Genomic DNA, 25150 nt, shown 5'->3' with positions numbered 1-25150 from the left:
GAAGATTGCGTTTAGTAGGAGGGGGACCGGACAGAAAAGTGGAAATATAAAAAATACAATCCCCTGTGGACAGGCTCAATGGGCATGATTTTAAATGTGTTTGATATATTGGCTTTAGCCAGTCATGCGTTTTTTCCCAGCAATTTTGATTAAGAATATGGCGTGGTCGATTTGCATATTGCAGGGAGCAATCTTCGTGAGGGACTGTTGATGCTGGGTGTGGTGGAGTTACGGTGAGCGGAAATGAAGGAAGTTACAGGCGGAATAGCACAGGTTCCTTCAATGAAGTTATTACAAATCTGGCAAAATAATCTCTGGATACAAATGCTCAAAACTGCTGATGAGCAGAAAGAAAAGCATTTCACAGAAAAAGAATCACTTTGAGGGCCTGCTGGACGCCCATAGTGGCCAAAGAGGTCACTGCAGGGGCCTGCTGGACGCCTGTAGTGAGAGGAGGTAACCTGAAAGGTTATAGTTGGAGCCAGCATGCTCAGGAACTGCTGAATGAGCCTTTGATTGACGGGTGCTGTGGTCCCGCCTTCGGAGTTTTCCCGATGTAGACGCGCTTCGTGGAGATGCAGTTGGTGCGCGGCGAGGTGTTTCAAGTCCGCTTTCAAGTGGGCTTGTTTCTTGAGAGTCACAGGTTGGAATTTGTAGAAACACCTGTTTTGTCGTGAGACTTGGCAACACTGGGTAAAGCAACGATCTGTGATGACGTCATAGCGCCTGCGACGGGAAGGATGAAATAAAGTAAACAAATTATCCTTACGTGCTGTAGATTTGAATGGGATGTTGTTGCTACGAAGATAAAGCTGGAGCCGGGAGATCGTCCTGTCTCTGATGTCAGGAGTTGCGAAGGAACGAGTAGCCAGGCGGGAGCCACAGCAGATAGGAGAAGCAGACATCTGGGCAGAGAAGTTTGGAGTGGTAATACCGCCGACCGAAGCTGTCGTGGAGTTGGCCCGGGAAGGGCTGGTTGAACTGGTTGCGTGGATCACGGCTCCGGGGAAACAGCAAACAGATCATCATCCGTCGAAACGGAATAATCCAGACTGCAGACCATGATGCGTGCATGTACGATGAAATCAAAACGCAACCGAGAGATAAGTGAAGAGGGTATTTATAGTGCTAACAATTTAATTAGCTAATGTGTAAATTGAATGATTCAATTTGGTGATGCGGAGATTGGTGTCTGACCCTCCTCCCGAACTTTAATTATAAATTTCATTTAGTGCTTCTTAAAATGCATAACAAAATCAGACAATCCTGATCACCATTCAACATTACAAACAACATTATCTATTACCGTACCTGTTACTGCTGTGCAGATAGCTGCTGTGATGACAGCTACTGGAGTGTTGCATGTTTAGCAATTTGCATCTACAGTGTTTGCACTTCTTTGAGTTTTCCACCATGACTAACATATATGTTTCAAAAAGCGAAAAATCCCGAGATCCAACAGTACTGTCACGAGACAGTGAGCAGGTCTTAATTTAACTTAGAAATCGTGTGTCCTGCGATGAATTCGCAGTACTGACACCTTCTGTTTACACCGTCACATGTCTGGAGACAGGTTACCCGAAATATCAAAGTCAGTTTTAAAAATAATAATAATTGAACAGCCAATACAGGTCAGGCTGGGCAAATGCCTTCACTGATCCTGTATGTTTTTTTTTTTTTTTTTTAAATTTTCTCTCTTGCTCCTCTCACTCTCGCTCTCGTTCTTCCTCTGAACATCCAACGTCCTCTGAGCCGAGAGTTAGGCTAGGTGCAGTATATGCTTTTTGATAAAAATATATATTAGAATATAAATAGATATTATATAGCTTATATGCACATGCCTTCTTGATAAAGAACTGTAACCACCAGAAATGTAATGTGTTGGCACAGTTCATGATATTTTACTTTTGGTTGAGAAAAATAGGATCCTCTAATGTTAGCACACGTTTCTTTTGCAACGCACAACAAAGTATAGAACTAGGCACTATTATTATTATTATTATTATTATTATTATTGATTGATTGATTGATTGATTGATTGATTGATTTATTAGCAGACGCCCTTATCCAGGGTGACTTACAGTTGTTACAAAATATCACATTACAAAATATCACATTACAGATAAGAGCAGTTATAAAATACAATAAAGTCAGTAGTAAATAAAAACAAAATCAAATAATAGAATATAAATACAGTAGATAATTACGTTTGAGAGCGAGATCGACTAAGAGCAGTTAAACTTATAGTAAAAATATTTGCTTATAAAAGTAAATTCCATTAAGAGCAAGTACCAATAAATGGATAACAAAACTAAACTAGAGCGTCAGCAAGCTCTGGTTATTTTTCTCATAATATTACATTAAAACTTCAGTTTGATTGACAAATGGCACAGAAAGACAGCACAGCACTGTTACATTACAATACAATTAATTGCTAAATGGCAGAAAAATCACCTGTATGCTTTTAATAATGTTGTTACTGTATTCCCACAGTTTGCAAATACCTGCACAATTCATTCAAATACAATATTTAAAATAACACCTCAAGTCTGTTTCTCAACAGTACACCTTACCATAGAAAAAGCTTCTTTTAAACTAAAAGAGATCAATACAGCTAGGTTGAAAAATCCTGCCTGTCACATAATAGTACTCGGTTTCATAGCAAAATAGGATTAGAAAACGCTACATATTTCTTACTAAACAATCCTGTTTGACACGAATATGTATTTTTCAATACAGGCCAAAGGTTTTGCTCACCTAGAATTTGAGACGATTAAAAAAAATCTATAACATAATTTACATATTTTATTTAACCTCATGTCATCAAAGAAACTACAAAATGATATCGCAAAAATCTACCAGACGCCATAATACTAGTAGACCTACAGTCCTATTTCATGTCAGATTTCGAAATGTCACATTTTATAACATAAGAATATAAGAACATTTACAAACTGGAGGAGGTCATTTGAACCATATAAGCTTGTCTAGTTACTAGTAGATAATTGATCTCAAAACTGTAAAGATGGGTCTTCAAGGATCCAAGTTATTCTGCCTCAACAACATGAATAGGTAATCCATTCCTGACTCTCGCCAGTGGGTGTGTGAAGAAGTGTCTTCTTCCCTCTGCTCTACCTCCACTTGATTTCCAACTGTGTCTTCTGATCCTGGTTTCTGTATTGTAATTAAAGTATTGGTTAGGGTTAACTATGTCAGCTTCCTTTACAATGGTTAAGACTTCAATCATGCCCCCCCCCCCCAATTATTTTTTGCTCAATGCTAAATAGATTCAGTTCTTTCAGACTATCTCAATCCTTTAGAGCTATAATAAACCCAGCAGTTGATTTGGTTTGTTGGATTAGGAAAAGATGACTTGGTGCCTCGTCCTGTATAAAAGTTTAATGCGATATATACTTTACCATGGTAAAAGTAGTGTAGCGATGCATGGTGAATGCATGGTAAAGCATATACATGCAGTAGCAAAGAACTATGTTACAGAATGCTAAAAAAAAGATGGTTAACTTGGGTAAAAGCACACAAAGCACAAGTATGCCATAAAGCCCGCCAGGGTGTCCGTATATGTCGAATATACGGACACCTCAGGGCGTTGTGCGGCACGTGACGAAGTTGAGTGCCTCCAACCCACGAGAAGTCTGTATGTCTTAGTCGACGTATCAGACACCCTGAAGGGCCTTATTGCATGTATAATCCAGGTCAAACAGTGGAAAACAAGCAGAAGTAATTTTTAGGGCAAAATGTTTTGTTTTTTATTAAATATCCTTACGCCAATAAAAGGACCACAAAAGTAGTCCAAGGTTCCAACTGTCCGTATCCATTCACTATATTACAGTAACAGTGTTATTGTATCGAACTTGCGGTATAGTAACAAGAGTACTTACGCTATTACTAATGTATTTTCAAAATGTGAACTTTCTGTATAATATATGAGATGTACTTTTAAAACATCAAAATGCATCTCAGAATAATGTGTCGTGAGTCAGCATTTACACGCAGCAACTGAAGATTCAATTACTTCCGGATAGGCTGGAAAATGAACAACCCCAAAGTCTGCGCAGTGAATTATCGAAATATTTCGGTTTTGAGGTGGCTGATGATGGAATAGTAAAACAATATAATATAATCATGGATATTGAGAAGGAAAGCACCACTAAGTCAAAGTAAGTTATTGCTTTTCATATGCAAATATCTGTTAACATTATATATATATATATATATATATATATATATATATATATATATATATATATATATGCTTTATATTGCTGTTGTGTTATTATTATTATTATTTTTTTGTTTTTATGTGCACCTACTGTACATTTTTTAACTTGGATGCACATGAGTATAGAGCCTTTACTGTGACCAGTACTGCAAACAACAAAACAATGGGTACTGAGGCCAACCTTTTAAATAAAGCTCAGTCACTTCGGATTTAAGAATTAAGTTTGATTAATGGCCACCTTGTCTACGCTGCCAGTTAATGCAGCAGCCTGGTCTTCTAGCCGAAAGGTTTAAATGTGCAAAGTGAAGGCATCTTTTAAAAAGCATAAGTGCATCTAGTATAATGAACAACTTGAGGAAGTCACTCACACTGCATTGCAATCCCATCTATCTTTATATCTCTCTTCCACTGCAACTGGCAGCAACTTGTTAGAGTTGCCAGCACCTACAGTATGCTCTATACTGAAGGAGATATACTGCTAGGGCTGCTCAGCTAGCGATTCTAGATATCCAAATAGGATTTACTGAACCACAGTACGTATTTTAGACAGGAGTAGTGGTTAGGGCTCTGGACTCTGGACCGGAGGGTTGTGGGTTCAATCCCCAGTGGGGGACACTGCTGTTGTACCCTTGAGCAAGGTACTTTACCTAGATTGCTCCAGTAAAAACCCAACTGTATATATGGGTAATTGTATGTAAAATAATGTGATATCTGTATAATGTGAAATAATGTATAATGTGATATCTTGTAACAATTGTAAGTCGCCCTGGATAAGGGCGTCTGCTAAGAAATAAATAATAATAATAATAATAATAATAATAATAATAATAATAATAATAATAATAATAATAATAATAATAATCTCACCTTAGCCAATCCCAGCTAGGGATAAAATGTATGACTTCCTTCAGTTAAATATTATGTCAGAGTCCTGCGTAGGCCCGATTTTTACGACCCGCTTCTGACCCGGACCCGCTACTACAGGACCCGAACCGAACCCGCAACCCGCTGCAGCACCGTCTTCTTACCTTTATCAAACAAGCGGCCATACAAACCGAGAACACTGCTTAGACTCCTCCCTAATCGCCTCCTGCTTTAGTGCAGGAAATACCGATACATTTACATTCTAATACGTTATTTGGGAAAGGGTTACAGATGAGTACGCTGAAAGAACAAATAACGTTTTTGGTGATTCAAATTCAGACCCGAGCCTGATGACATTTTTTGACCTGCATCCGAAGCGCAAACCCCAAAAAAGTTCACATTCGGACCTGAACCCGACCCCCTTTTACGGTTTACCCGCGGGCACCCGTGGTTACCCAGCCTGATGCAGGACTCTATACTATGTCACTTAGTAACTGCCTATCCACTAATTATGTCATTTTAACAAGGGTAAAGGCATTGAGTTACAACGAGGTACTGTAGTTTGAAAACTAACAGGTGCCTATGAGACATTCCCAAAAAAATATTGAATGCTACGTAGACAAAGTTTCTGCAAGGCTTTTGAAATTAGTGATACCAGCACATATAACACATGGGCTTTATTGCATTGGAAATTATATATATATAAAAAAAAAAAAATTCCATTTCAGTACACTTAAGAAATGCCTACCTATTTTGTGAAACATATTTTAGTGGTTCAGGAATCTTATGGTACTGAAGCAGATTACATGCCAATAAGCTACTACTAAATTGTTGCCAATGGGCAAATATGTGTAGGATAACAAGCTGTTAAAAGTGTGAAGTGAGCCATTACGGTGGATTATAAGGGTTAGTTAGAAGGATTGAAGGGCACTAAAACAATGATCATAATATTCTCTGCTTCGAGTACCTCCAGTCAAACTAATGTGTGTGCCTTGGCATCAGAAATTGTATTAATCTGATTTTGCATGTCAATTATCCCTTTTGTATCTGTTGGTTCAAACAATAATATGATATTATTGATAATTTGTTTAAATCTTGATTATTTATTAAACTAAAAGATTATTTTTCAGACAGTCATCTGAAGCCAAAAAGGATCAGCACCCACACGGCAGAAGTGTTATTTATCTCACCTCAACTTGTATATTGATTTGATACCAGTTGTAGACAAAGATTTCTACTTCCCTTAACTCTCTCTGGCAACATCAGGAATCAATGCTCACTCTGGTGGGGAGTTTCTTGGGGAGTGTAGACCCTCATTCCCTGAGAAACAAGCTAATTGTTGTTTCAATGAGTAAGCAGAAAACTGCATTCAAACATAAATTAAAAACAGCATTTCAAAGACAATTGCTTTACTCATGGTTTTCAACGAGGATGTTCTTAGTATCTACAAATTACAGAGTTAAAGCCTTTAAAACCACTGAATATACATTAACAACCTTGAATGTAAACAATCTATAAAAACTTGATTTGGACGACAAAGTTGCAGATTATAATTTTTTTTTCAATAAAAACTTTTTCCCCTTAACAGTGTGCAGTATGGTGTGTAGATAAGTAGAAAAAAATCCTCATTTAAATGCATGAAACTCTGAGGCACTGACGCAACACAATGTGAAAAAAGTTCAAGGGGGTGTAGACTTTCTATAGGCACTGTATGCTGGATAAGGGGAGTCATTCCTGCCTAGTAAAAACAAATGGAGCAACTACTGTGACTCAATACTGAACTTTTAAAAAACTGTGAATAGGGTTTGAAAAAATGCAGCATGTGTGTACTGGAGCATGACTAACATTAGTACTCAAATGATACTCCAATGACAGGCAGAGTGAAACTTGTGGGTTATAGCTTTTCCTTTTGTAATTATGCAAGCATGATAACAGACTGCAATACATAATACTGCTCAAAATGTGTACAAAGGATAAGAAATACACGAAGTGCGTCAAAACCACCACCCGCCCTGTAAGTGTTTCCTAGTTGTAGCCAGCACTTTCTGCCAATTGCTTTGAATTTAATTAAAACAACTGCTGCACATGTTACAGATTCTTTTTCCAGTAACACATATTTTTCTTATCACTCAATATTTAGTACTTAAGTAATGATTTTATCACGCCTACTACTTACTCTGAGCTGCTTCTCAGTGTCTGTGTCTGTAAGCACGAGAGGAATTAAATACATATTTTTAAATAATATATATTAGCAGTACGTGTTAAATTTTGTGGGATGGGATGGTACAGGAGTGAAGCTCACGAGAACGGGCAGGACTGGGAAATAAAAAAAAAAAAACCTCTCAGGACGGGCAAGAACGGGATTTAAGCTTCCAGGAATGGGAAAGAACAGGACTACTCTGCCACCAGCAGACAGGAAGAGTGTTTTTTTTGCTCTTTAAAGTCAAAGTCATAAAAGAGCCTATGACATGGAACTTGATTGTTACCATAAACATACAAAATAATATTAACAGGTCTCACTTGAACATATAATCACATTAATTTTACCAAATTATGTTTAATCGCGCTACAATTAATCAAATAATACCCGTAAATACACGGAGGGCGATCTCTATTTCCTGGTGTGGGGCCAGGAGACTGTGACCTCAGGCTCCTTGCATCTGAAAGCGGGCCCTGGGCCTGTGGTAGCAAACCCTTAGGGCTGCTGCAAGGCTTGTGGCTTGACCTCTGCATCGGGCGGCGGAACCTATTGTAGGCTTCGCAACGAGCAGCTGCAGGCTGGTTCTGAACACAACTTCTGGCAGCAGTCACAGCCAGCTATGCCAGTCTTGGTGGCTGCTGGGACCCAGGATGCCAGTTTACCGCTGGTTTGAGCACTGGGGGTGTTCGCTTGGGAAGCAAGCGCACCAGCTCTTTCATGGTTTCCTTGAACAGGAGTGCTAAATTAGCCACCTGTACCAGTCTCTACTGACAGAAATTGGGCCAGGCCCAGCTTCTCCGAATCATGTATCCTTATAGGGTGTCCATAGACCGGGAAACAGCAGGAGCTGTAGCCAAGTGACCTCAGGATGACTGGATCTCAGAATTAAAGTCTGGATCACTGGGGGACACACGGGAGTGGTGGCTCGTCATGAGGTTAAGCTCAGAGTAGAGAGTTGTTGTGAGGAGAGTGAAGGATAGTAAGAGCGAATGCTACCAAGCCAGCAAACAACGGTACTCGTTTTATATATATCAAATAATTATTTGTTAGTGTTTGTTTTATTTTGGGCATAGTGCCCTTTTCTTTGTGTGTTTTTGTTTAAATCTTTACTTTATATTTAATTAATAAAATACGAGCGCAGCCGCACCGTTTTGCCCCGTACCATCTTGTGTTTATGTTTCATTTCCTGGACTGATGTCACCACTGCAGCCCTCACTGTGACAGTCGTCCACTCTCCTTTGGCACAGAGCCATGGGGGAAGGATGCAGCCACCTCTCTAACAGAGGGTGATGGGGAAGAGCGCTGTGCAGGAGTGAGGGATGCACAGCGCTCTGTAGAGCTGCGGCAGAGACATTTCTCCAGCGTGCGTTTGGAGAAATGTGCACAGAACTCACAGAAACTGCGGTTAGTCAGTGCCTCCTTTGCGTGCTCTGGCACCAGGCTGGAAGAGCATCTGCCGTGCTTGTCCTCAACAGACAGACTGGCCTTGCATGTCTCGCAGGGATAAAACCCAGGCATGATGCAAGTAGCAATACAGTAAGCAATGTACAGGCGCTGCCTCAGTCTGCTTAAAGACAGCAATGGGGCTGGTCAAGACCTGAACAAGACCGGCTTGGTACTGAACACCGGATGTAAGCCCTAGTCTGTAACGAGTTGGAACCGGGATGGTACCAGGACGGCACCGGGTTCGGTTTCGGTTCGGTGATTTTAGCACAGGGTCGGTATACTATAGCACCGGTGCGGTACTAGCGCGGTACCGGTGTGGTAACCTCGGTCCCGGTTCGGTACGGTACCGGGAATGGAGCGGGTCGGTGACCTCTGTAACGGTATGGTAGGGGTCCACCAGTTCACAGTTACCGCGGGTAGCACTGTACAGGGATGCCCACCTGTGCAAGCTACTGGCAAAACCAGTCAGTAGAAGGGAAAATGAATGGAGCAAAGTACAGAAAAGTCCTTGAGAAAAAACTGCTGCCCTCTGCAAGAAAGCTGAAACTGGGACGGAAGTTCACCTTTCAGCATGACAACAACCCAAAGCACACAGCCAAATCTACACTGGAGTGGCTAAGGAACAAAAAGGTAAATGTCCTTGAGTGGCCCACTAAGAGCCCCGACCTAAATCCAATCGAAAATTTGTGGTATTACTTGAAGACTGCTGTCCATCAACGCTCCCCAAGGAACTTGACAGAGCTTTAACAATTTTGTAAAGAAGAATTGTCAAATATTGCCAAATCTAGGTGTGCAAAGTTGGTAGAGACCTTTCCCAACAGACTCACAGCTGTAATTGCTGCCAAAGGTGATTCCACCAAGTATTAACTCAGGGGGGTGGAGACTTATCCAATTATGATCTTTCAGTTTTGTATTTTTAATATATAATCTTTTTCTCAATAAAAAACTTTTTTCCCCTTAACAGTGTGCACTATGGTGTGTAGATAAGTGGAAAAAATCCTCATTTAAATGCATGACTCTGAGGCACTGACACAACAAAATGTGAAAAAGTTCAATATATATAAACAATGTTCAACAGTGGAAGCATTCGAGATCACACACTACAAATTCCTCTCTGAGATGGAGGGCTAGCTGCCCTGATTCTAAGCAGTGTGCATGTACCGCCAGTCCTTTTCTGGTGCCTTACTGGCTACAGCAAGCACAATAAAACTGGGCTGTTCAAAATTTACCTGGCAGGCATCTGTGCATGCAAACAACAATTACATGTGCTACTAAATGCAAGCACAATGTCTATGAAAAATCCAATAACCCAAGTGAGAATAGCTGAATAGACCATTTACAGGTCCCACTTCACAGGGGAGGACACTTCACTGAAAATGGGTCAGATGGATTAAACTGGAGAATGATCCCATCAAAAAAACTTGTCGCCAGCAGTGCATCTTACTTTAGCGAGCAATTGGCTAACAGCACACTTGATCAACTTCTGATCCCTTTAACAGGCTCACAATAAGAGTTCTGCACCCGTCTCTTTTAAGAGAGACAGACAACCCTGCTATTTTAAGGTAGAAATCACTTATTCAGACAAGGTTTATAAATGTCTCTCAGTGACTATCATTTCCCATTAGAGCAAATAAAAGCACTAAAAATGCCACTTTGCTGTAGACAGGAACCTTTGACCTGGATTCTTTTAGTAACAGATGAGGGCTAAATTTATTGTGACAGCACCTAATCACATTTACTGTAGCGGGGCCTGTGATGTGATGGTGCCTGAATCACAGGAACTACACACTGAAGCAGGCTGCTGATCCCTCAAAACACTGAGTGTACACAAGCACATACAACTACACATGTAGTGTACTGTTGAGAAGCTTTTTCTTTTTTATTTAAGAACACAAATAGAGAGACACTGGTGCTGCAGGTAATTGATTTCCTAAATACAAAAACCACTGACTCAAAAGGAAGCATTCTTGTGCTATCATGTGTGTTTATAAGGGTTTGTGGATACCGCTAATCAAGTTGAGAGTGTATTTCTCATACACTCTTTGCTGTGTCTTTGCTTTTGCTTTTGGGTCTGTGTGGCAAAGTGGTTTGCAGTGCGCAGGTGTATGGGTGATGCAGTGCTCAAGACAAGGACAAACATCAAAGTACTGGGGAAATTATGGTTTTATTTGTAATCCAAAATCTGATGACAACAGTAAAAAAATAATAACAGGCAATACACAGCATTGCGTATTGCTCCATTTAATCCATGGGTTCAGTCCCAAAATAATAGTCCCAGTATTTAAAAACCCACAAATAACACAAACATGATCACAAGTCCACAGTGAGTGCTGGAGGGCTCGTGGTGGAAATACAATTAATCGTGACACAAGTCCTGTGTTGTCCGGGTTTTGTGCTGGCCTTTAGAGACAGCTCCGGATCATGTTAGCCGTCTAATAACAACAAACAAGTATATTTTTAGACACGACAAACAAACAAGAAAGTCACGATAACAGTACGGTTCTCCTTCCAGTTCTGCATTAACCATAACAAAGGAACAGATCACCTCGCTACGTCCCCTTATGTACCGTCAATCACGCCCCCTTGGTTAACAATTGCAACCACTCCTCCAATCCGCGGCTGCCACATCACTTCCCTTCCGTGTCAATGATTTGGTGTTCTGTAGCTCCGCCCCCTTTCTAGATGGCCGACTTCCACCTAACCCTGGGAATTAATTGCCATCCAGTCCGGGGCACTCTGTTCCCTTTACACAGCGCCCTCACAGGTCGGGAGGGAGATTTATCACCAAGAATCATTCTGTCTCTGTCAGTCTGTCATACAAAGATTGTAAGAGAAAGTACACTCTCAACTTGATTAGAGATAGCCACAGAACACTTATATACATATTCTAAGTCATTAAATATAAATTTTAAAAAAAACAGACAAAACCTTGATATTAACGTACGGTACTTAATTATTTTTATATATAACCTGTTGTGGTTTAAAAGTTTAGAATGCTTTGTTATTGTCATTCTGAGTATGAGATATGTATTCTCAATAAAATTATAAATGTAGGTGCTGCTAATAGGTTCCAATGGGGACGTGACAAATATTGTTTTAAGAGTATTCTTTCATGCGTGTTCTCTATCATCACAGTAAAAAAAATTTTAAAAAAATAAAAGCAAAACAATCTATTAAAGTATATACATAAACACATTATTTGCTCAACTGAACAAAGGAAACTGATATCTCAGTAAATGTTAAACCCAAACACGGAGACCAGTTCTCTATGTCAGGTAAGGTACTGACATTAGCACTGAAATGTTAATAGCCATAGCTACTGCTGATTCACCGTTGTGCTGCAATGTACCCAATTGAATGCTCCTAGTTACTACAAATTAACTTTGTCTGCAATAATACATACCTGCCTGGTTTCTTGCCTGACCTAAGATAGAAAAAAAAAAAAAAAAAACACTCTGACCCATTTACCTCATTCTACCTTGGCACTTGTAACGTATGAAACAGGTTGCATTGCATGTCAAACAGTAACTACTGTGAATTTCATTAATTCTGTTCAGATTATTGAAAAAGGTGAAGCAACACTCTACACTGTGAAAGATCTTCAGACAGTACATGTTAGTCTCTTGGTGTAGTTCTGTCAATACAAATTTAGGCAGCAATTAAGTCTTCATCAATTATATATATATATATATATATATATATATATATATATATATATATATATATATATATATATATATATATATAATAACTGTATATATAATCCTCATCATCTTCAGTCTCAATCCACTGCTGGATGAAGGCCTCCCCAAGATCCCAAGATTCTTCCACAAAAGTCTGTCTGCTGCATCACTCATCCATGTTGCTCCTGCGTGTCTCCTAATATCATCTTGCCATATTCTTCTTGGTCGCGTTATATCTCTTGGGATCCTGTCTAGTATCTCCTTGGTCCAGCGATGGTCTGTTCTTCTTGCTACATGTCCGGCCCACTACCATTTAATTTTTTTTTATCTTATAATAACATTGCATAATTTTGTTTGTGCTCTTTTCCATTCCTTCCTTTTCCTGTCTCTTCTTGTTATTCCCAGCATGCATCTTTCCAGGGTGTTCACTATAACAGAGTTTGGCATTTTTTTGTATCAGAATAATAACAAAATGATAAAATTTGAATTGAACATCAATATATAGTAATATGAAGATTATTTCACATAGATAAACATTTAAACAGTATGGTGACAAGGTACTCGTGACACGTGTGGGTAACCGCACTGCAAGACAGAGAGAAACGCTGGCACAGGTGCGCAAGATTTATTAAACACAAAATAGAAAGTAAACATGTGTGTTTACTTTCTATTTTGACTGAATAGATTCAATTCTTTTAGCCTGTCTGCATATGACATGCCTTTTAAACCCAGAATAATTCTGGTCGCTCTTCTGTGCACTTGTTCTACAACAACAATATCCTTTTTGTACTTCCTCATCCTTCAGTAAACATGTAAGAATGTGGCTGGAGCCTTAATAAGGTAATTGTTTGACGAATGGGTAGTTAAGGGTCCAGCCACAGGATATAAAAGAGATCGCCTTGGCTCATTAAAGGAGTGAGAGTTAAGGAGAGTAAGAGCAAGAGCGAGAGTGAATGCTACCAGTCAGGGAACAAGGTACTCATTTGTATAAAACAATTATAGTGTGTGTTTATTACTTTGGCCTGTGTGCCCTTTTGTTTATTATTATGTTTTGTTTACACTGTTTGTTTATTTTTGTTTAATAAAAAGCTGTGTGCCTCAGTTTACCCCGTACCTTTTGGGTTTTTCTGTTTCATTTCCTGGTCTGACGGCACCACCCACACACACCACTCAAGCCATCTGTGACAGGTGATGCAAAACTTTTGGCCATAGCTGTACATTATGTATGTTTTCTGCCAAAGAATATTAAAATTAAAGAAAATATAGTAAACAGGAATTACATTTTTATATGCAGTTGACCATGCTGAGTATCTGCCTTTTGAATCAGAAAACTATTACACATTGTATAACATGGTACAAGATCATTAATATTTCTGATTTAATACATCTGCAATATGTTTTTTATATATAAAACAGTTTGCCATGCCAAACTACTGCTTAATGGAAGCATTTTAATGTGAGAATTCATTTGGTTTTGTTATCCTGTCAAAATCTGTAATATATGAATGGCAGAAGCTGGCCTAATAATGAATTACACTGTTTGAAACGGAGTGGTTTTCCAGGACAAATACAACAATGTTTTAAATTTACATCTGACAAAAAAAAACACATTCCTTATTTTGTTTATTTAAAATGGAAGAAGTATTTTTTACCGATGTCATCTGCAGAGTACAGTACATGAAACAGGTCTGAAGCATGCTACTGATGTGCCTGCCTGTTTAACACTACATTGGAGGAGTCTCCATATGCATCTGTTGACAGCTGATAACTCACAGTTGTAGTACACTTGCTGCTGGGCTTAAACTGCAAATCAAGCTTATACCACCCACCCACCCCCCGCCCAAAAAAAAAAGACAATGCTAAAGACTCAAGACCATAAAATGCAAGTTTAAAGAAAGGACAATGCATGTATGACAAATGGATAAGGAAGGATTTCATGCAAACTTGCATAATCCTTGCAGTCATTTTTTTTTTTTAAATCTTGCTTTTATTTTGTTGAAGGCATGCATTAAATCCATCCTTATCCTTATACCATCCTTAGTATTGGATGCCAGTCTTAGTTTTGAAGCTCATGTTTCTTCTATGGTCAAATCAGCTTATGACCATCTGTGAGATATTGCATTTGTCTCTTCACGCGTTGATTATTGTACTGCTCCATTAGCTGGGTTTCCTGCTCAACTACTGAATAAGTTACAACTTGTTGAAAATGCAGCAGGCAAGAATTCTGACTGGTACTAAAAGGACTGAACCGATTTTACTATGACTGCATAGGATTCCTATTGGTTTCCTTGTCACTTTTAAAATTGTGTTGTTGACCTTTAAAGCACTTTGGGGTTTTGGACCTACATATCTATCTGAATTGCTCCATCCATATAACCCTGGCTGCCAGTTGCGATAGACAAATTCAGGGCTGCTGGTTTCACCAGTGTCTAGGTATGTCACACTAGGAGGTTGCAGTTTTCCCACAATGCTCCAGCTCTTTGGAGTACATGCTGATTCCCTGGCAAAGTTCAGGTCATGGCTGAAGGCCGATTTGTTCTCTCAAGCTTTTGGAGTGTGATTACATTTTATGTTTTTATTTTGTGTTTTAATTTTACTTTTATTCTGTTATTGTTTGGTCTGGTTTTCATAAGCCTTTTTACTTACTTGACCATGAAGTGCTCAGGGACGGCTCGCCATAATTGGTGCTATATAAAAGTAATTTGATGAACTGATTGATCCTTGCATAGTTCTTCTATTTAAACTTGCAGGTTTTGCTTGATCCCTGAACCTTGTTTTTTTATTGGTATGAGTGACTGATCTAAGCACAATACATTACCCTTGTATCTCTGCTGTGTATAAAGGCAGACCAAATATTAAATGCATTTAAAAACACAAAAACACAGACTTTACCAATTAATCTGCAGTACAGGTTGATAAGACAAACCAGGCCCTTTTTATATATGCAAAAGTCTACTTTCCTGGGATTTCTGCTCTGCCACATCTTGTCTAGCAGAGGCTTATGCTAGTTTTCCATGTGGATAGCTAAGGTTCTTCAAATCCGCTTTGATTCTCAACTGTGGTGGTCAGGTCACTTAGGTATCTAACAAGTACCCTGGTTAGATAGCCAAAACTATATGAAGACAACTTTATTTTAATAAACTGTGCCATTTTAGCTGAAGAACATATGAGATTACTTAAGATTACTTAAGAAGCTAGTCCAAAAATTGAGAAATGCAAGATCATACACTTTGCAATAAGGGGAAGGTAAAGCATTTATAAATTTCATTTTTGCAGCTTATTCAATAAATTATGATTTTGCATCACTCTCCTAGCACAAACAGTGCTTAACTGAATGTGAAATCTTCCTTTCACGTGACTTTTCAATCAAAGTACAGCAACATCAGCTGAAAGTACAGTATGAAAAAACAATTCCAATCTCATGTGATATGATCCATTCCAGGTCCCTAAAGGACAGCATAAAACAGACAGAAGCCACCTGTAGCACAAACATTCTGTTATTTGTTTTTGCTCACAAACCAAGCAACATTCTAAAAGCACGAGGGAAAGAATGGGGATACAGCGGACCATGAATTAAAATGTTCATTTGCCCATATTAAATAAATGCATTTTCAGTATCTGAGTTTATCTGATCCAAGATAAAGCAATATAATATTTAAAGAAAGATGTGGCATAATAGGGGAATATTAAGTACTTTTCTGTTCTCTTTTTGTTTTACAATATTTTCAAAACAACCAAGTACAGTACATGTCTGATTCATCAGATGAAATGTTAGACTCTGAGGTCGGAAGGCTAAATTTGCACCCATTCAAATATTACAGAAATATTAAGGACACTGCAAAATCAATTATCATAGACATCTATGGCTAAAAGTTTTGCATCACCCTATAGAATTAAATCATTTTGCTTCATTAAGTCAAATGAAACATGCTAAATAATGTTACTTTAACTTGAATTACATACCATTTTGTAGTTTTCCATATACTTAAAAATTGAAAGATTTTGACATTTCATAATCTAACATGAAATTCTGTACTACCATTATGTCTTACGGTAGATTTTTGTGATATCATTTTGTAGTTTCTCTAATTACATGATGTTAAATAAAATATCTAAATGAGATATATATATATATATATATATATATATATATATATATATATATATATATACACACATTTTTTTGTTTAATTATCCTAAAATTCTAGGTGATGCAAAACTTTTGGCCATAGCTGTAGATCATAAAAAGGTATCCACAATTATATATTTAAAAATAACTGTTTATATTTCCTAAACAATTAACCTCCAATGCACAAACATCGGTGTGTGTGTGTGTGTGTGTGCAAACACATTTTTACCTGGCCCAAATCCCAAATTCACTCAATACAACTACAAATATATTCCTATCTACCAAAGCATCCTAATAAATGCAATTTAAACTTATTCATCCCACACTAACTTATACCATATTAATTGTAACAGATATGTGAAGCAAAAGACAAAATCATACAGTATCAGCCGACGTCAGCAAGAATCAGTTTCAGCATAACTAATACAGTTGACTAATCAAATTCTAAAACCTACCGCTGTAACAAAAAGGTCATGCATTTTTTTGAAAACTACTTGCATTTTATTATGCAAGATGCTAATGCTGATGCTAGAGCTGCTTCTGCACCACTGGATTTTATTTAGCCGGCACTTCCTAGCTGCCTTGCTGCCAGGTAATGCACAATGGCTTGCTCGACTGCCAGACATGCAAAACATAACGTTTCGCTGCTGTCCTGCAAGCCAACCTTAACCAGAAAGTGCTGTGATTTTTGTTAAGGAGAGCAGAACCAGTCTTACTTTCTTGTCGTCGTTGTCACTGTCTGGTCTTGTGTCCTTGCTGTGGCTGTCACTGGCAGTTACACCTTCCCCTGGTTGCCCATCCTGCTGCTCACAGACTCCAGACCCCAGAGAGTGGGGGATGGGCTCTGAATGCTGAGAAACTCCCTCAACATCCAGCTCCATCTTCTAATTCACTACATTGCAAGACAAAAAGACCAGAAAATAATTCTCCTTATGAACTGCATTACATTACAGACAGACAGACAGACAGACAGACAGACAGACAGACAGACAGACAGGAAGGGAGGGAGAAAGAGAGCATCGGCAAAGGGACTAACAGCAAATAAGATCCCTGTTTGCTTTTTTCTCCTTTTAGTTTTCACATTTGCCCTTATGCACGCTTGTGAAATGGCCTTCAGTCACCCCCTAAAAAAAAATCCAATGTTAACTAAACAGATCCCTAACATCTAAGATAAACTCTGGAATACGTTGCTATTGTTTACTTTATGCCATCAGCCAAAGCCTGACAACTTCCAAGACAGCCCTTGGACAAAGTGTTACAAAGCGACAAAGTGAAATCTCAAGGACTGATACAGTTCATTGCAAGTAATGATAATCAGCTAATGTCAAGTGAAAGCTAAACTCTACTTAATATTAAATATCCCATGTGTGACTGAGAGTCGTACAAAAAAACAAAACATGAGGGCATTTTATATAGCAAAGCTAAATATCTATTGGCCTTGGTCACAATATCACAATATTTCACTTGATGATAGGGAAACAAACAAAAAAAAAAAAAACAACATGTGAAAACGTTTTATTAAGCAGGTTTTCGCAATTGAAAACGCTTGCATCTCACTCACCCGCTTAGCGGATGTGATTGCAAGCAAGAAAGCCGCTTTGCGTGACAACAATTTCAGCTCAGCTGAATGCAAGGGCTCAAATGGAGGCTTCATGAGTGATTCAAGCACCAAATTAAGCCTCCATTGAGAAAAAATATCCTTCATAGGCAGCCGAAGCCACCAACCTCCTTTCAAAACTGCCCCACCAGTATGTGAGCTCCTGGTAAGACTGAATCAATTTTGACATGGCAAGCTGAAATAGCTGTGTGACAGGATTGAAAGGAGTCCCTGCCGGAATTCGCCCTCCCGACCAGGGGCAGCGCTGTTTAGGGTTGACTGTGATTGGGTCAGGAGGCTGAACTCTGACCAGACAGGGAGTTCCGGGTCGAGCGGCCATCTTGGCCCAAGGTGGAACCATGAGGCCGCCGAGTCCCATCATTGCAATCAGCTGTGCTGACGTGGGGCAGCGTGCTGATTGCAGCGGCGGGACTCGGCAATATTTAGGCAGCGTGGTTTTGCCATTCGGTCTCCCTGTCCTGAACTGAAAACACGAAAGAGACGCGCTGTGCTTTGTTGTTTTGCTTTTACCAACCTGCTGTAATTCACAGAAACCTGAAACTTTGGAAAACCCTGGTGGATTACAGCGGTGGGGAAAAACCCAGGACGAGTCCTTATTCCTTGGAAGGGAGTCAAGAGGCGGTGAGAGGAAACCCACTGCAGTAGCACAGAGAAACCCAGTGCTTCCTTTGTTGTTGTTTTTGTAACCGCAATGTTTTTGTTTACTCTTTTTATTTGAAACCTGAGTTTACCATTACTGGTATTCCAGGTGGTTTTCTTGTTTGTTTTCTGCAATGCTGGACTGTTTATTTCGTTGTGTGTTAAAATAAAATCCTGCCCAGATACCACTGTTGGTACAGGGCTCCAGGACTAAACGTCACGTCCGGCTCCTGTGTACTGTCATTTCTGGTTCTTCCCTAAACTCCGCCCACTACCCTCCCACAAGCTGCCAGACCTTTCATGTAAAGGGGGATTTCCCCTCGTCAAACAGGTCCTGCAAAAATAGCAGTATAACTGTTATGGGACAGGCCATGGTCTCAAAACCCTGAGGCAGACACCACGTCTGAAAGACGCCTGACTTGTACCCATACTGGGAACGTGTGATCGCTGCTCTGGCATTCTGTCAATAACCCTGTTGGAAAGTCCCACAGAGCTCAAATGCAGCTGTTCAGGGGCCAGACAAAGAGCTGTAGGCACAATGTCCCCCGCACCTCACTGAGCAGATTGCTGCGTTTTGGCAAGCTCCACGACTGGCCACTCAGGAGCAGTATCAGAGCTGAAAACCAGAGTCTCCTGGGCCAGTAAGGGGCTACTAATAGCACCCAGGCCCGGTCCTGCCTGATTTTCTTCAGACACTGAGGGAGCATGGTGCTCAGCCACTGGTGTGCAAACTCTATTGCCAGCTAGTCCCTGGCTCCTGTTATGGAGAACCAGAGGGGACAGTGGGTCAATTTCTAGGAGGCAAAGAGATATATCTCTGCTCTTCTGAACCTCTCCGAAACGAGGCTCACCACTTCGGGGTTAAGCCTCCATTCTGAAAAGCTGGGAGCTCCCCTTGAGAGGAAGTTCGCCACCCAGTTTATCACCCCAGGCAGATGTTCCACCTGCAGTGAGAGGAGCTGATCGTGCGGGCTACGTGATGGAGACTGGGAGACCTGAGGCCACGCTGGGAGACCTGAGGCCACGCTGGTGGTTTATATAAGCCACCGCAGTAGTGTTGTCCATCTGGACAAACATGTGTCTCCCCTGAACCTCCTGTAAGGCCAGATAAACTGCCTGCAGCTCCAAAATATTTATATGGAGACCCTGCCAAGGGGGATTCCGTACCCCCCTTACCCCCCTGCCATTCCACATAGCACCCCAGCCGAGGCTGGAGGAGTCCGTGGTGATGACCTCCCTTCTAGAGATCTAGGCATAGATGGGAAGGCTGTGTCCACCAAGAGAGCGCCTTTAGACAATGGCAAGACACTGTCACTAGGAAGCCACGGTTCAACGTGGGCTGAAAAACCCTGCTGTTGAACCAGGTTTGGAGAGGGTGCATGTGCAGGAGACCCAAAGGAAGAGCCTGAGAGGATGAAGAGGAGGAACTAGCACCTGAGTGGGAGGAGTCCGGGCATCCAGTGCCCAGATGGACGGACGGAATGCCTGCTGTCCCCATCTCCACCAGCAGAGGAAGAATGCCTGCTGAATTCGCCTTCCGAGCCAGAGGGAGAGCCACACCAGTCCACTGCAAGTGAGGGAGAGCTGCACCAGTCCCCTGCAAGTGAGGGAGAGCCGCACCAGTCCCCTGCAACAGGGGGAGACTACACACTGCTCCCACCTTTGTCGCCAGGAGACTACACACTGCTCCCACCTCCGTCGCCAGGAGACTACACGCTGCTCCCATCTCTGTCGCCAGGAGACTACACGCTGCTCCCACCTCCGTCGCCTGGAGACTACATGTTGTTCCCACCTTCACCGGCAGGAGCAGAGCAGCAGGAGCTGCCTCTGTCTCCACCACCACCAGGAGCAGAGCAGCAGGAGCTGCCTCTGCCTCCACCACCTCCACCGGCAGGAGCAGAGCAGCAGGAGCTGCCTCTGCCTCCAAAACCTTCACCGGCAGGAGCAGAGCAGCAGGAGCTGCCTCTGCCTCCGCCTCCTCCACCAGCAGAGGGTGAATACCTGCTGGTTCTGCCTTCACCGCTGTGGGAAGATTGCTTGCTGCTCCCACTTCCACCACCAGAGGAGCTGCAGCTGAGTTTGTCACCGCCCAAGGATGTCTGCCTTGCACCGCCCAAGGATGCCTGCCTCGCACTGCCGAAGGATGCCTGCCTCGCACCGCCCAAGGATGCCTGCCTCGCACCGCCCAAGGATACCTGCCTCGCACCGCCCAAGGATGCCTCCATCGCACCGGCCAAGGATGCCTGCCTCGCACCGCCCAAGGATGCCTGCCTCGCACCGCCCAAGGATGCCTGCCTCGCACCGCCCAAGGATGCCTGCCTCGCACCGCCCAAGGATGCCTGCCTTGCTTCGCCCAAGGATGCCAGCCTCTCTTCGCCCAAGGATGCCAGCCTGTTGCTCCGCATTGCCTGGGGCTGCCTGTTGCTCCGCATCGCCTGGGGTAGTCAGCTCTGCTTCGCCAGGGGTTACCGCATACTCTGGGGATGTGCTGGGGCTGGAGGAGCCAGCCCCGGAAGCCATTAAAGGCTCTACTGCCAGTCGGTAAACTGACAGCCTTTCCGCTGTCAGCTAGGGAGCTGCTGGTTGTGAAGAGGGGAGAGAAGGGCAGGAGACCACCTTCCCTAGCAGCACTTTTGCTGCAGGAAATACTGCCAGCTATAAAGGAGGGGGAAGGTCAGGAGACCACCCCCACAGGCAACCAGGTGGCCACAAGATTGCCTTGGTTGGAGGAGCCGGCCTGTGCAAGGTCAGCCTTGCCCGCTGTGGGCCAATGTGAGCCTCCGTCCCCACCCCTGGAGCATGGGGAAGACTTTTGGGACTTTAAAGGGGGAGGTGGCCGTTGAGGCCATGTGTGCTGCGCACAAAGGGGGTGGGAGGGATATGTGATGGGGTTCACCCCGCCCCTGTATTATTATTTGTATATTTGTATGTTTTGTAATATCATTATTATATTATGATTTATTGCATTATTATTGTTGCGGCGCAGAGAAAAGCCGCCACCATTATGTGTTATTGTTTTTGTGTGTTTTTAGAACCTCGTGAAGATGCGTGACTGATCAGCTACTGAGTATTTAATTAGCTGACAGTCGCGCATCATTTTTAAACTCGTGGAGACTCTGGCCGAGGGGTAATATGATTATAACTAGCTAGTTAACCCCTCGGCTAGAATATATAAAAGACCTGCAGATTGGCTGCATGGGATTTGTGTGTTCAGAGGAGGAACGAGAGCAAGCAAGGAGAAAAGTAAAAAGAAAGTAAATGAAACTTAAGGGATCCGTGAAGGCTACTGTCCAGCCGGACCTTTGAGACTATTGTTTTGTATTTGTGATTTGTCTTGTTTAAGTGTTTTATTTTCGCTCTGTGAGCAAGTCTTTTTTGTTTAAATATTTATTTTATTTTTTGTATTCAAAATAAAGACGGCGCAAACGCCATTGCACCCTACCTGCAGTATCTGTTTCAGTTCCTGCTTCTGGCCTGACGTCACCACACATGCCGTCCTGTCACAGGGACACATTAACAAAGGAAGGTTTGAACCTTCGCTGGTAGTCATTTGCATAATTTATTGGTGACATCACCATAGCTACTTAAAAATATGTTCTATAGAACAGTAATCATGTTTTTATAATTTAAATAAAAATAAAAATACACGTTGTTTATTTACACGTAACACGTATATACAGTAAGCTTGCATTGCAGCAGCACCAACTGCAGTGGACAAAGCTTTATTTAACAGTCATCGTTCCAAGCAGGTTATCAGTCACATTTTACTACTACTAAAAATATTAATACTAATAATAATATGAACTTACGCTTGGTCGTCTGGTCATTTAACAAAAAAATCCCAAACAGCAGAGGGGTTTCGAGACATTTCTTTCAATACAACTTATGCCTTACGCTTTACAACACTTTTCTGTCGAGACGGCGAATGAAGAAATTAAAGGTTTGCCTCTGGATAACACGAGCTGGAGCGGGGAGGGCCGGACGGTGCTCAGTTTTTGAAATTCAAATTATTAGTGTTAGCGTATATTTTGTATGTTTCAAACATATTCTACCGTACACTAGGCATTCAGTACATATTTTACTGAAGCAATACAGCCACTAGAGGTACGAGCCCTCTGCTTTGGATACTAACTATACCGTGCTCGATACACGGCAGCGGTGCTAGAGTTGCTACGTATAACGATTTGGTAGCGGATTTTAATAACAACATTTGTTTACGTAATATGCATTATACAAATCAAAAAGATTGAATTTTGCATGTGAGTGACATTTAATGTGTGATTTATAGTATTCACACATTGTCAAACACTTTCTGTTAACAGGAAGAAAAAAAGAAGAAAAAAACACTGTGCGTGAACCCGTCTAACAAACCTTCGAAGGTTTAAAACAATCTTCGAATCCCTGGCTAGCGAACGAACCTTCGGACACAGCCCTATTATTTTCTTTGGGTAGTTTTGGGCCACAGAGTTTATTTGATAATGGTTTCTTACAGTTACAGCACAAAAGTATAATGATATATATATATATATATATATATATATATATATATATATATATATATATATATATATATATATATATATATATATATATATATATATAAAAACCTTATTATAGTGTAGTTTAATAAAATATAATCAGATTGTAATGTGAAATAGGTGACATATGGACTTTAACTTATTACTATTACTATGTTTTGTTGTCTGGCTTGCTCAAGAGATATATTATAAAGATGCCATAGCCCTTAAACGGGGAAAACTGATGGCAATATAGTGAACATTACCATTTTCTGCTGTCTGAAATTATTAAATTGTAACTACTAATTTTAAATGTATTATTTTAATTGGTTAATTTTAAATGACTAATTTCAATGTACTCTAAAAGTTCGAACAATATGCGTTTAGATTATGGAAGGTGACCAATGAGGAGCTACACCGGGGTCCTGGGACACGACCTGCGGGAGCACAGGAGTGGTGACTGGACCTTAACAGCTCGGACAAGGGGTGGTATCCTCCGGACCTTCTATAAGAGTTGTGGATAGCTACCTAAAAGGGTGTAGGACGTCCCGATTCGGATCCTTTAATCACCCTGTATAGATTAGAGCCTGACTGCTCACAAGCATAGGCATTGAGGATGCAGAAGAATTTGAAATGCAAGATAGACCTCTGATAGTGTGTGACACCTCTGCTGTGTAATTGTGTCAAGGGGTGGACTGTAGAGAAAATTAATAATAACACCTTAACTTAGATCAAACCCCACACTATGCTGAGTGACAAACTTAAAAAATTGGTGCTCTTTTCAAACATAGGAGTAAATTATATTGTGTAATATTCCACTTGTTGTATGTTTTGTAAAATATAATAGTTATTTTCTAATCCTAGTGTTACACCGTGGCTGATCTTGGTAGAACATATTGTAATTACACTGTTGACCCCTAAAGTGTTACTATAAACAATATACTACAGTAACTGTTTTGCTGTTTTCCCTGCACTTTCTTTGCAAGAACTTGGTCTGCACTAAAATGAACTTAGAAGCACTAATACAGTAATAACTGATTACATAATAAACTGTTGGTAATAAACGTGCTTAATTGGCAAAATAAATAAATAAATAAATAAATAAATAAATAACGTCTTAACAATGCGTTAAAAACTGAAACCTACACAATCGTGCCTCATTTTAAATGCATTTGTAGTATTATTCTCCAATCTACTGTAGTAGCTGTTAATAATGTTCTGTTTAATTTATAAAACATTAAAAGCAGTTTCGAAAAAAACAAAATAAATCTTCACATTTTAATCTGATAACTATTCAGAACAAATTCATTTGGTTCATTAAAATAATATGCATACATTGATGAGGAATATACAGTACTGTACTGTACACTTTAAAAAAATGAAGAAACATTAATATGAAAATAAAGGTAAATTGTCTACCTTGCTCTTCAGAGTTCCGCCTTAAGTTATAACATAGTCACCGACAAAGTAAATAATAATGACATCATGAAGATATTCATCAATTGTTGTACTACGTTCCTTTTTTTGTTTTGTTTTACTGCTACAAAGGACCACTGAAGTTATCCTTCAGGAAAGACCCTACTGCAGCTGACGACATAACACGGAGCTCCACAAACTCTGCCGGTGTCACTGGTGGAGGCGTGATCTCATTGCCAACCGGACTCCGCCCACACTTTACCCAAACACAGTGATCTCTTCGGAGGCAGAGAAGACTCTCTGTCTAGGTCTCATTTCTGTTTTATTAATGTGATGGTGAAATTGCAGGGTTTTTTTTGTTTGTTTGTTTTGTTTTTAAATGAAAAACGTGTGCTTTC

The 25150-nt window shown here is 40.6% G+C and overlaps 1 protein-coding gene across 3 annotated transcripts in view; it reads right to left on the bottom strand.

Moving 5' to 3' along the window:
- LOC117394419 (RNA-binding motif, single-stranded-interacting protein 3) overlaps window positions 1-24928 on the bottom strand; it is a 445596-nt gene extending 420668 nt beyond the window's left edge. Inside the window, exons 1-3 of one of the 3 annotated variants that reach the window (XM_059012898.1) lie at window positions 24756-24928; window positions 22262-22316; window positions 17279-17454 (exon numbers count right to left, since the gene is read on the bottom strand). In XM_059012898.1, the coding sequence (XP_058868881.1) occupies window positions 17279-17443 (165 nt within the window). In that variant the 5' untranslated portion in view covers window positions 17444-17454; window positions 22262-22316; window positions 24756-24928. The remainder of the gene's footprint in view (window positions 1-17278; window positions 17455-22261; window positions 22317-24755) is intronic. The other 2 variants (XM_059012897.1, XM_059012899.1) reach the window with 2 other exon arrangements.
- Between the last annotated feature and the right edge of the window lie 222 nt (window positions 24929-25150).

Source organism: Acipenser ruthenus, chromosome 3 (genome assembly GCF_902713425.1).
Source record: "Acipenser ruthenus chromosome 3, fAciRut3.2 maternal haplotype, whole genome shotgun sequence".
Lineage (NCBI taxonomy): Eukaryota > Metazoa > Chordata > Actinopteri > Acipenseriformes > Acipenseridae > Acipenser > Acipenser ruthenus.
The sequence above is the reverse complement of the archived record's forward strand: the minus strand, read 5'-3'. Positions and strand labels throughout refer to the sequence as shown.